Here is a 12,935-nt window from a genome sequence, read left to right as displayed (position 1 = left end):
CATCACCTGCAGTCCCTACAGCTATCTGCCAACTCGCTGTTAGTAGCCTCATCTCACAGATGGAAAAACTGAGGCTCAGAGAGGCTCATCAACTCATTCAAGGCCACAGACACACTGGGGCCCAAGCCCTGGTCTGGCTCACCAGGTTCACCGGGCTGGCCAAACTGGGGTCAGGTTGAACCTCACCGGGCCACACAACATTTTGCATGTCATCAGCAACTCATTCAAATTGTTAAGAAAAATTACCCCAAATTGGAACCCAGGCAAAAAGATTTCTGCACGCCCTGTCAATATCATATTCCACTCTAGAGCAGGGGTTAGCACACTATGGTCTGCAGGCCAAATGGCTGGCTCCCCTTTTTTGTAAAAAAGGTTTTACTGGAACACCGCCACAGCCATTCATCTATCTATTGTCTGCGGCTGCTTTCGAGGTATGGTGGCAGAGTTGAGTGGCTGCAACAGAGTCCATATGGCCAGCAAAGCCTAAAATATTTCCTATCTGCCCTTTACAGAAAAGGATTGCTGACCCCTGACCTAAGGGTCATCTGACAACTTAGGAAGGTCTGGGTTTCACTTACTATTTACTATTGATTAGGGTCCAAGTTAGTTATTAACTTGTAGAAAATGGAAAACTGCCAATTATTTTTGTTCAGTAGAGAAGCAAATGATTTCTGTAGAAAAAAAATAACCTCAAAGGTATTTGTTTATCCTTTTTAACCGGTATTAACCAGTTCTATACCTAACTTTGCCATTTTATTCTAGCCTTTACCCCACTGACTCTGTACATCCATTTCTCATATTCTCTTCCATTCAACCAGCTTTACCATCCGGCTGGTTCCCTCACCATTGAGTTACACTGATGTCAGATGTGTGCTCGGCATATATTTACACAAGAGTTATGCTTTCAGCTTTTGGAAAATTATACTTTGTTGGACACCGACAATGCTTGCCTGCCCAATGGTTAGCAAAGAAGCTTCTGGACCACACAACATTCTCAAGAGGCAGCGCACGGCAGCAGCAAACCGGTACCTTGGTGTCCTGGCGGCTGCGGGCAGCCAGGGTGATCTGCCTGGCCAGCTTCAGGGCTTCTATCCGCATGATGGCAAACTCTAACTCCTCCTGCCGGAGGGGCGGGGTGAGCACATCGCAGGGAAACACATCAGGACACGACGTCAATGTCGCCCACATCCAAGAAATGAATGCGCCACGTGAATGTGTCATGACAGAGACGCAGCAGAAACACACGCTCTGGCTTTCTTTCACAATTAGGACCTCAGCAGATCATGAAATAAGTGTTTAATTTCCTTTTTTTTTGAATCACCCGTTTTTGGAATGTCTGTCGGGAAGCATCATGCAGTCGAATATGAAATGATTTTAAAATGGGGTCAAAATTTAGACTGCACTGTTTCCTTCGATTTTTTTCCTTTCGTTCATTTAACGTGAAGTTGGCCAACAACTGCTATGAATGGATTTGCACCTCTCCAACGACTGTGAACAATCTCTCTAAGCTTGCTCTGAACGGCCTAGTCTAGAGGGTATCGAATTAAGTTGTCACATTTAAAGCACCTAGTAGATAACTGTTTTGGTTCCAGACGCAAGACGGAGTCCAGATGTTATCTCAGTGGGAGTCTGCGATAGCCTCGTACATATAAATAGCTTGGCTCAAGGGTAATCTAATACCCTTGGTTCTGTGAATAAATCACAGAAACTGCTTTTGGGGCTATCAAAACTTCTGAAAATTGACTGTTTGGGCCCAAATTCCAAATTGAAATACTGTACAAATGGTTTGTGCCATATGTAATCACACAATTTATACCACTTTGGCGTCTCGGGTAAAGAACACCACATATATCAGTCTCTATATTTCATTTGGAACATTCTCAGCAATTCTTCATGAAATCCTGCCTCATTGCATTTGGGGTTCAGAGGTTCATTCTCTACTGAGGTTTCGACAAACTCCCAAAAGGTCACACGTGGGCTACAAACCTGAAGTTTCTGAGCAAATACTGGGGGATTCTTTTCTGCTAAGTCGGGTTCCAGATAGTCAAGTGCACCACAGAGAGAGGCTGGATGAGCTAGCCTGCTGAGGAGGGCGTCAGCAGAGGCAAAGGAGCCCTCAGGAGCTGTCTGAAGGCCGGCAGAGGAGGACACAGAGGAAAAATAGAGGAGAGCAGAGTGATATCGATTCCAAGGAAGGACCATGCATCTACCTGCTGGACACTTGCCTTAAGGCTAAAGAGAACATCAATTAGGTGCCAGTACTTTCCTTTTCATCTGGACTATTTCCCACATGCTGACAGCAGGCATCCTGAGATTAGCAGGCCCAACCCCCTCCCCAAAAGCACAGCCTTAGGTGCCCTCCCCACCCCCACACCACCCTCACTCCCTAACCAATCAGTGGGAGGAAAGTGACCACTTGCTTATTCATTTGAAAATCTCGGGGGGTGGGAGACAAGCTAGTTGATGGGTTTTCTAAACGTAACATAACTCATCAAGAAAACACCTCCAAGTGTAAATATCAAAGGAAGTACAGTTTTAGTAAAGGTCATTTTCTAAATAATGGAAAGATGATTTCAAACGAAAAGGTGTCTCCCAGTGGATCAGAAAGACTTCAAATCAGAAGCCAACTCTGTAGAAGTTGAACCATGCATGAGTCCTTCCACAGTATCCACTGGAGAGATGGTTGGAGTCACGTCTAGACTTTTTTTTTTAGCTCATTATTATTTTTCCAGTATCCAACTGCCAGATTCATAGTAGGTGCTCAATAAATATCAGATGCATGAGACAAATGAATGGCTTACTAATCCAGAACAACAGAAGTCACACACTAAATCAACGGCCTCAAAACCTCTTGGAGATTGATAGGAGGGAAGCAAAAGAAACAAAAATAAAATTCACCTAGAAGGATAGTCCATTTTAGATACGTAGGGGGTGGGGGTGTGGCCTTCATCTCAGGTCTATTTGCTCTGCAAGGCCCCACAGGAGCTGGGCGGGGAGAGGTGTAAGTCCTGGTCTACAAACAGGAGGGATTTCCCATCACCAAAGCCCAGGAAAACCAACTGCTCCCCAAAAGGAGAGTGTCCCTGCTCCACCATTCTCCATCCTCTGCCATAGAGCATGGAGAAGCAGAGTACAGACTGATGACAGCTCCAAAGCATCAGTCTAGCCCTAAGGGACTGAAAGTGGAAGATAAATAATGCTGAAGGTAAATAAAGCCCTTAGATGGGAATGGAGAGCCTTTCCCTCCTCATTATGGCAGGGGGTCTCCTAGGCTGGCTTCTGTGGTCCGAGATATGGGGTGGGGCCACACACTGGGTGCCAAGTTGAGTGTTGCTCTGAAGGCACGCCCCCTTGGTGATGGGACCCAGCAGGCCGGGCCTCATCCCCAGTGATCTCAGGCCCCTCTGACCCCACTTACAATTTCAATGGCATCTGAAGCGGTGCCCAAGGCCATGGCCTCCAGCTCTTTCTGGGAAGATTTCTCTGACACCTGCAAGTGCGGGTCTTGGTTGGGGGCCAGCCCTCGCGCAACAGGATGCTGGATCTTTGCCCCAGCGTTCACAAGGGCTTCAGTCTCCTCAAAACTTGACCTAAGAAAGCAAAGGACATCTTTAGTCTTCTCAACGGAAATCCCACTGAAATCGGCCAGGATGCCCCCACCCAGTCAACATCCCAAAGGATTCTGGACTTATAGGGCTGGTTTTCCAGAGGGAAATGGAGCAGGTCTTGGGTAGCCGTGGGGCCTGTAGGCTGGGTAGCCTGAGGGAGGGGGTGGCCCAGCCCCACCCCATGGCCTGCTGACAAGGGCGGGTCGGAAGCACAGATGCCATTGGCTAAGGGCACGAGCTCTCCAGCTGAGCAGACAGCCAGTGCCTTGGTTGCGCCCCCGAAGGGGAGCAACTCGGTAAGTGGGTAGTGTAGCTCGGTTTCCCTTCTGTAAGGTGGAGACAGTACACCCCTCTGGGAAGATCAAGTGAGATGCTGCCTGCACGTAGAGCACTGACCACAGTGGAAAGTGGCACCTGTCACATGGGGCCATCACTGTTGTAATGACATCCTCATCATTCCCACCAGCCTGTGCAGATTCTGGAGTAAGTTTGGGAAGTCAAAGCAAGAGTTTCCACTCCTGTTCAGTGAAAGGGGCAGGCAGGAAGAGATAGGAAGGTCCCAATCTTAGAGCGATGTCCCCCTTACCCAATCCAGCGCCACACAGCTCAGAGCATGACCCTGACAAATGCTAATATTCACATTCGTATCAACAATAAATACTTATCAGGCACTTAATGCATCCCAGACACCGTGACAAGTGCTTTCCTTACAGCATCTCAGTTTAATCGTCCCGACGGCTTTGGAGGACAGGTATCCTATTCCCACTGCACAGCTAGGGGATGCCTGTAGGACTGAAAGCCTCACTTAATCTTCATAAAATCCCTATGGGGTCATTTTTTTAACTACTCTCACTTCACACGTGAGGCATCTGCAGCACAGGGGGGTCAAATAACTTGCATCAGGTCACACAACCAGTAAAGGTCGAGGGGGTGACTCAGGCTCAATGCTGAGGCACGCTGCCTCCCCACGGGGCAGATAACAAAATGAAGTTGTGTGTGCACTGGGGGCAATCAGAGGGGGCTCATACATTCAGCTGCTAAAGGATTTCACCTTAGTCGAAAGCGGAGACAGTCACAAGCCCACTGCATTTATGAACGTGTGGACATTCAGAGAGATTGAGATGTGGGCTGCCTGAGTACATGCAAAGGAAATGATGTCAGGACAGCAGTGCCACGGTGCTCAGTGGCTTGGGGACCTCTGGCCTGATCTGTAACTCTCTCATCGTGGAGGTCGTACCCTGAACACGGCGTCGGGGACTCCGACATCCGGACGGCAGGAGACTTGACCGGGCTCTCCTGAGAAGTGTCAAACATAAGGTACAAGGCCTGCTTTTTCGGGGCGTCATCGTCCTGCTGCAGAGATCAAAGTCACATGTCAGCTCAGCTACAGTTGGCCTGAACACGCTACAGAGGTGAAAACCAGAACACTCTTCAATAGGAACAAACAACTCATCAGAGAAAAGGCTTCACTTTTCTAGAGCCACCCAGAAGGGAGGAGAGAGCCAGTCCTGGCCAGGAGAGAGAAACACAGAATGGGAGGGAAGGAGGCAGGCAGAGAGAGAGGGTGCAACTGTGTGCAGCTGGGAACATTTTCGAGGGGAAAAGGATCGTAATGGCATTGATGTGCTGTAAGCTGTTCAGTCCATCAGCATTTACTGGCCACCTTCTCTGGATGGCCAACCATGCTGGCCACCGAGGATAAACAGAGGGGTAGGCGAGACCCCAGGCTGGGCATGGACCACAGTCAAATGGGGAAAGAGGAACATGAGGACCCAGAGCGATGAGCACCGCCATCGAGGTTTGCTGACTGACAGCAAACTGCAGTTTAGAAGCAGCAACCCCAGCATCTAGGAACGATGCAAAGAAAGATACGAGCAATATGTCAGGGCCATTTAGCGCTGCAGTGGCGAGCCCTCCTGGGCACCTCCACGCCTCTGATGGCACCGCTGGACACCAGCACAGCACAAGAGGTCATGCTCGAAACCAAATGCCCTGGCGGCAGCAGACAGCAAGCAGGGAACACCAGCTGCCCATCACAATCACTTAAAACCAAAAAGGGGTGGACGGCTTATTGCCAGAAGAGACAGTCTTCAGCTATATAAAGCAATTTATTTGAAGAAAACAGATAACAGTACACCTTAAAAAGAACCAAATCACTCCTCCCTCCTTTTAAAAAGAAATCTCTGACCAGTTCTTTCTCAGTCTAGGGAAGTACGGTCATGTACCGAATGACGATGTTTCAATCAACGATGGGCCACATATGTGACAGTGGTCCCACAGATCAGCACCATACAGCCCAGGTGTCTAGTAGGCTGTGCCATCTAGGTTTGTGTAAGTACACTTGATGAGGTTCACAAAATGACGAAATCGCCTAACAATGCATTTCTCAGAAAGCACCCCTGTCGTTAAGCAACGCGTGACTGTAATTCTGCAGGGAGCCTAAGTACGTTGTATCGTTTTCCCCCTGAAAATGCCATCTGCCGTGGACTGAGTACATACCTCAAACCCTCCAGCCCCAGTTCACCCTCACTGTGCACCCAGGACGCTGTGGGCACAGAGGACCCTCGAATAGGGGGCTGAGCTCCCAGGGATGCTTTGCACAGGGGAGGAGGCCAGCGCCTGCGTTGTCACAACAGAGGACAGGGTGGGCAAGCAAGTCCCCGACTTGCCGGAGGCAGAACTTACAGGTAAGGAGGAGGAGCCAATTTTCTCCATATATTCAATTTCATAGGAGTTTCTGTAATCCAACTCTGCAAAAGAAACAAAAGGAGAGGTTAGCGCCACAGAAAAAAAAGGAAAGATTTGGGCCTGGCAGGGTGGGGCCTAGAACAAGGCTCTAAGCTCTTTGAGACTGTCCACTGACTAGAGAGTTCCCATGCAGCTGAAAGGGCAGGCTCAAGTCAGCTACTTTCAGACAACTGGTAAACCTCTTGCTGTAAAGGGGCTTCTGCTACTTGGGAGTCAGAGAGAGTTCCAAGGGAATTAAATGTCACGACCAAGCATAGGTTTGACTGGGGACAGATCCGAGCATTTTGTACCGAGTTTTCAGATTGGAGAGTGTATACATTTTGGGTCTTGGTTTTCTCTGTAAGTCTCATGTGCAACGTGTGGAATCTTCCCACGTCTCGGTGACATTATACAACTGGACCCATATTTGTCCCCCTCTGAGAATTGAGTTCCAGCCACACTCTGAAGCAAGGGGAGAACAGATATGTTTCCTTCAGTGTTGCTTGTAAGAGAAGCTTCACAAGTCACCTGGAACATCTCCCAAAATTCTGCCAGTGCCTACAAGACCGGTCCAAATCAAATTGCCAGATGCAAAGACTATTAAAGTCCAGTTTGATAGAGAAATGACCTATTTTAAATTGACTGGAGACTTTAGGCTGCAAAGACAACTCCAGGCATTCTCACCAGAGACTAGAAACCCACTGTCTGCTCAGGTTCCCAGCAGTTCCCTGTGGAAACCCACCTCTGCCACTCAACTGAACTCCCTGTCCAGTCAATGGATTCTGAGCACCTACTGTGTTTCTCAAACTGTGCTGAGCACAGTGGGTGCAGCGGTGAACAAGACAAAAAAGGACTCTATTCTGGCAGAAGCTACAACTGCAGCTACCAGGTGGCTCCTTTCTACTTAAAAAGAAAACCAAGAGGTGACACATGAGCTGCTCAGAAACGAGCTGTGCAAGAGCATCAGCGGCAATCCCTAATGCCTTAATTTCTTTACATAAAAATAAATAGAAATAGCAGTTCTGGTTTAAAGGACCTCTAATTCTACATATTGTTGAAGGCATCACTTAAAAAATGATTCCTTTAACATGAGCTTTAAGATGCGGTATTTCCTGGAAGACTTTCTCAAAACCTGCAGTGTGTGTGGTTGTGGCCGAATAAACCCCAGCACTTAAACCCGCGGACAACTTTTCAGGAGTCTCTGAATCTCCCTGGGGAAGCAAACGCATCCTTCTAGTAGGCACGGCCTGCTTATGGGAATGAAGATGGTTTTGTGGATTAATGACCAGAAAGACCTCATGCGTCCTGAAGGCTGACGCCCTGACTTTGCATCACTCGGGACCAACAGAGACGAGAGCCAAACCATGTGCTGCTGGTCTGGAGCTCAGGGTCTGTGACTGTCATGTGAACCTGTACCGGGTCTGCTGCCACTTAAGACACAGAAGCATTCGTTTACAAAGACTTACTGTGCTCTTCACCTTAAAAATGAGGAGCAGGTGAGAGACAGTGAAAGACAAGATGATTTCTAGGGCCTCTTCCAAATAGACCCCACAACTATCATTTTTTTGTCCTATTAGGGACTGTTTAAGTTGAGAAGATAAGAGTGAATCAGCTGCCTCCTTCTCCAAGGTATCATCATTGCCAAGGTATGATTTAACCCTCAATTATTTAACAGACCTCTCCCCAGCACACCTCGCGACAGCACAGAGTACCTAGGATGCACCAAACAAGCTAAGGGCCACTCCAGAGATTTTCTGGGGACCTGTGGCCCTGGCCAGTACCTGGCTCTGTCCCCAGCTCACCTCAGTGAAGCGTCCCACCCGGAATCGGAGCTTGTTTCCTGGCAGCTACCCTGGGTAAGCTTTAGGTTACCAAGCTCTCTCACTTGCCTTCTTGCCTACCTGCCAAGGCGGTTTCCCTTCCCACTGCCCACTGTCCCCCGTTCCTCCCTTCAGAGGAAGCACATGACAGTATAGTAGTGGGGGGTTCTCTGAGCCCCCCGAGAAATGTCCGCATCTGTGACACGTGTGGTTACAGAAGGCCCACACTCTACACAGGAACTTCAGTCCAGGCAAGTGAGGACGTCTGGAGGTGTTCCCTCAGAACATGACCTGAACTTTCCCATCACAGCCGGTTTGGATTCTCACTTATGATTTACAAAACGGCCTGGACAGGATGTGAAGCAAAACAAACGCCTCTTCTTACCAGCGGGGTGACATCTGAAATTTGAGAAAACATATGACTGAACTTGCTTTTCAAAATCTCACTCACCTGCTTTAAATTCTAAGCCTCCAAGTTAGGCTTGGACGAGGGAGCCACGTCTAATTTTAGTTCCATTTTTACCCCACGCCACACGCAGCTGGCAGGCCAGGAAGGGTGATGCCAGTTACGCCAAGTGGCCAGTGTTTTCACCTCTAAGAGAAGAGGCTGCTCGGGAAAGCACTGCCACTTCAAGCTAAAGAGACTCAAAGTTATTTTTAATGGGTCCTGTCATATCCGAGGGCTGCTTTTGGTTAATTATTTCACACCGGACAATGAACAGTGAGAGGGCCCAACTGCTGTTTTCACCTGACTCTAATTGCTGGAGCTTTGCTGAGGGACTGGAAAGAGCCCTAGGCAGAAGCCGGAAGGATGTAGTTTAGTCCAGATTGTCATTCCCAGGATCAGGGGAGCCACCTCGCTGACTTCTCTGTGCCTATTGACCTATCTATAAAACGGAGCTCAAAGTGCCTACGTTTTGCAGAATAAAATGAAATGATGTAAGATAAAAGCCCTACAACGGGTTATACAAATGTAAGGGATTGTGACCAGGTATATCATTGTTCATCGCTAATATTTCTGGAAATTTTTTGTGAGTGTGAGGAAGACTGGCTCTGAGTTAACATCCATTGCCAATTGTCCTCTTTTTTTGCTGAGGAAGATTAGCCCTGAGCTAACATCTGTGCCCATTTCCTCTATTTTGTATGTGGGATGCTGCCAAAGCATGGCTTGACGAGCAGTGCAAAAGTCCATGCCTGGGATCCAAACCCGCAAACCATGGGCCACCGGAGCGGAGTGTGCGAACTTAACCACTATGCCACCAGGCCGGCCCCTATTTCTGGAACTTTTAACACAAGTGATGAGGGGAGAAGGAAAGAGCCTTTTGGAAGGGGACAAGGATGCTGCTCCCAACTTCCTTGCTGCCACCCTTCTAAATGTCTGTGGTGTGACAGGAATGGTGCCCACACTGAAGAACAGTTAGGCCCCTGAGAAGGATACCTTCCCCTCTGTTGAATGCAGGAAGGAGGGGCTGACAGCTGTGTGTTTAGGGAGACGGGAGAACTGGGTGACCATCAAAAGGCCATCCAGACTTGTAAAACTAAAACAACTGCTTCCTCAGGGTCTCTTGGACCAGAGCTAGGAGAGGTCAGAGGCTGTGTCACCCAGTGGTTCCTAATCTTTTCACACCTAGGGACCACACGGGCTAGGTTTTCTCCCATAGCACCATGTTTCAAAAGATTGTGCTAAAAAAGGGCACTTACAAAGCAAGCGCTCGAAGAAAAATGTTATAATTGCCAATCTGAGTTTTTAATCAGCGGGAGATTATCAGTGTCGCCACAGTGAGTTGATGTAATTACAGCCCCAACATGCAATTTTAATTAGCTGGGCATCTTTCTAAACTAGTTCCACTCAGGTTTTTCAAAATAGTAAGACAACGTGAAGCTTTTGTGGAAGGGAAGCACCTATCAGTTCAACACCCTCCCTCTACAGATGACGAAAGGAAGCCAGGACGATGTTCACATAAAGAGCGTGGTGGAAGAGAGCAGGCATCTCAGAGTCAGGCAGACCTGGTTCTCCATGGATTAGCCCCGCGACACCCAGCCAGTCTTAACAGCTCAAAGCCTCTGCTTCCTCCCTCTTAAAGGGGGAGGCGCAGAAATCCACTATCTAGAGCTAAGAGGGTGAAATGAAATTGTGTATGTAAGAGACCCGGCAGCGCTCCAAGTGAGTGTCCCACCAATGCCAGTTCCCGCCTTCTTGTTACTTAGAAAACTCGGGTTGTAGTGAGTACGTGTTCAAATGGTAACTATTATATCTAACCCAACATTTTATTTTCCTGTGATTTGTGGCTACAGTGTAAGAAACCCTCAATCAGAGCTGCAGGCCTGGCCAGATTCTTCCTGGTGATCAACACCAGCACCCTCGGTGCATGTCTGGTGATGCTGGACTTGACCTCACTAAGTTAACAGAAGGACAATCTGATAAGAGGGCTCTGCATCCTGTATCTACATACAGTTGCTGGAGGGAACCAGGGTCAATTAGAGAGGTGAATGCAGGTCCACACCTCCTGGAACTACAACTGCTCTGTATTCACACACATTATGGATTTCCAACTGCCCGCCAGCCAGCTGTAATTATGTTCGGGACCTCCCAAGTCTTCACAATCATTTCTAAGGAGGCAGGTTTAACAGAGTTTTGTTCCAAACTCAGATTTACCTATTGGTTGAATTTTTGCAGGAAAAAAACAATGATCAAATATGTCATTGAGCTAGTGAGTGGTCTGTTTTAGTTCAATGTTAAAGATGAAGAAACAGATGCTGTCATTGAATGAGGCATCTATTAGCTTAAAAAGTACTATTAGCATCTTTACATTTTCTATGAAAAAAATGCATGTATTTGGTTTCTGATGATACCACCAAATACACACACCCCCTCAAATCATACACCTATTGATTCTTATCTACAATGCCAAGCCCAGTTTGGTTTCTAAATGATTCTGACATTTAGGAGTTTCTTATCAAGCTTCAAGAGATGTGAACCAGCTGAAACCACAGGTGCTATCAAAACGGCCAAGTCCACAGCTTGTGTTCAAGGACCCCCTGCTGTGTCTGGGATGTCCCCCCATCTCCCTCACACAGGGATGCCTGCTGCAAAGATTAAATTGACTGTGCTGACACTAAGCTGTTTACCTGCCTGGCCTTGTATTTCCTTTCTCTCACAAACCTATCTTTAGTCCCTACTGTGTTCAGGAAGCTGTGGGGAACACAAAGATGGAAAGATGGAGCTCTTGCTTTCGGGAAACACATACTCTAGCAGGAGAGCAAGAGATGCACACACATCATCATTACGACACTAAGTGATCTCAGAGTGGCCCAGACCAAGCATTGTGGGCAGGCAGTGCAGAGGAGACGTCCAGGGGAAGGCTGAAAGGGGGCAGGACAAGTGTGGGAGAGAGGGAAGGGGGGACATTCCAGCCTGGGGCCAGCAGCAGCCACTGCAGAGGCAGTTGAGCAGGGGCGTCCCTGGGGAAAAGTGGGCTTCACGGTTCACGCACGTGTGCAGAGGAAAACGAGGACTGAAGAGAGGTGGAGTCCAGGTCCCAGCCCCTGGGGTCAGGTTGGAGTGAGATGGTCACTGTTAGGCTTCCCAAACCCCCAGCAAGAGGGCCAACTGGACAGCCAACCAAAAGGCTCCATTCTGCAGAAGATACAATGCCCAAAAGTCCAAGTACACAAAATTTGGATCATCTTTTCATTTTCAAACTGTGGAAAGGCACTGTAGTGAGAAGATAAGCATCCCAAATTCCAAAAAACATGAAATGGTATCTCACAGTACCGTTCAGAGACCTCATGGGCACCAAGCCAGCCACTGAGAGGCCTGATTGTGGAAGACCTTCCAGAGGAAGCATTTTGAGTTACAATTAAAAATTACCTGCAACTCAGTTACACCACTGCCATGCCCAGATCGGGGTGGAAGGTTATTTAACAGAAACCATGGTCCTAATTAGCAAGGAAGTAGAGATAAGGTTTTCATGTTCAATCATCCTCACGCTGACTTCTACTCAATGTTTTTAAATTGTCAGAACTTAACATCTTGAAAAGGGAAACTCAGAACCATCGCAACAGTCCAGAGAGCTGGACCGATGACCCAAATGAGGCTACAGGCCTCACACAGCGTGGGGCGGAGGAAAGGCATTGTGAGGATGGGAACCCAGAGCACCATCAAATCAAATTGGGGAAATGGATTAATCCACAGCTGCTCTCTCATCTGCTTTCCTAACAAGAAAGGAAGTGTGGAAAACAATATACATTCTCAGAAAAATCAGTGTGGAATAAGTAATTTTTTAAAAAATCTTGATTCACCCAGTCATGCTGCGTTGACTTAAGATACATGAATTTTTCAAGCCTAAGGGTCAAGCAGAAAGCTGAATGTGAATACACAAAAGAGGAAGGAAGATATTAATGAGATGAGCAACTTGCCTGGGGGCCTATTCCAAAGGACTCTGTCCTGTCGTTAGCAAGTCTGGGGGAACCTCTAGTTTGGGGCCTGAGCAGAAGGTGTGGCCAGATTATGGATCATCCTTTGGGGACTATGAACAGTGTGGCACCAAGAAACCCCCAGTAGGTTGACCCACCCCAAGCATTTAGCTTGAATGATGCTCCTTGGAGCTGTTTTTTCAAAATCATCAAGGGACACAAAGCACAGAATGAGCAGAGCTCGAGGGAGCTCAGGACTGGGAATTAGAGGGCGCTGTGCTGGCTCTTAGCAGGCAGTTTGGGGTCACGGGACAGCTGGTTTCAGGCCTCACGCTGTTTTAAACAGCAGCCTTAGCTCAGAGTG

At 48.0% G+C, this 12,935-nt stretch overlaps 1 protein-coding gene across 4 annotated transcripts in view; it reads right to left on the bottom strand.

The window, feature by feature from the left end:
• TACC2 (transforming acidic coiled-coil containing protein 2) overlaps positions 1 to 12,935 on the bottom strand; it is a 192,608-nt gene that overhangs the window by 20,417 nt on the left and 159,256 nt on the right. For 2 of the 4 annotated variants that reach the window (XM_087432743.1, XM_004428143.3), the window contains 5 exons: positions 6,294 to 6,358; positions 4,846 to 4,961; positions 3,419 to 3,590; positions 1,987 to 2,127; positions 1,030 to 1,119 (listed from right to left, as the gene is read on the bottom strand). In XM_087432743.1, coding sequence (XP_087288869.1) covers positions 1,030 to 1,119; positions 1,987 to 2,127; positions 3,419 to 3,590; positions 4,846 to 4,961; positions 6,294 to 6,358 — 584 coding nt within the window. The remainder of the gene's footprint in view (positions 1 to 1,029; positions 1,120 to 1,986; positions 2,128 to 3,418; positions 3,591 to 4,845; positions 4,962 to 6,293; positions 6,359 to 12,935) is intronic. The other 2 variants (XM_087432742.1, XM_014785812.2) reach the window with 1 other exon arrangement.

Source organism: Ceratotherium simum, chromosome 6 (assembly GCF_057802395.1).
Source record: "Ceratotherium simum simum isolate JZ-2026a chromosome 6, ASM5780239v1, whole genome shotgun sequence".
NCBI lineage: Eukaryota > Metazoa > Chordata > Mammalia > Perissodactyla > Rhinocerotidae > Ceratotherium > Ceratotherium simum.
This window is presented reverse-complemented; position numbering and strand designations above follow the sequence as displayed.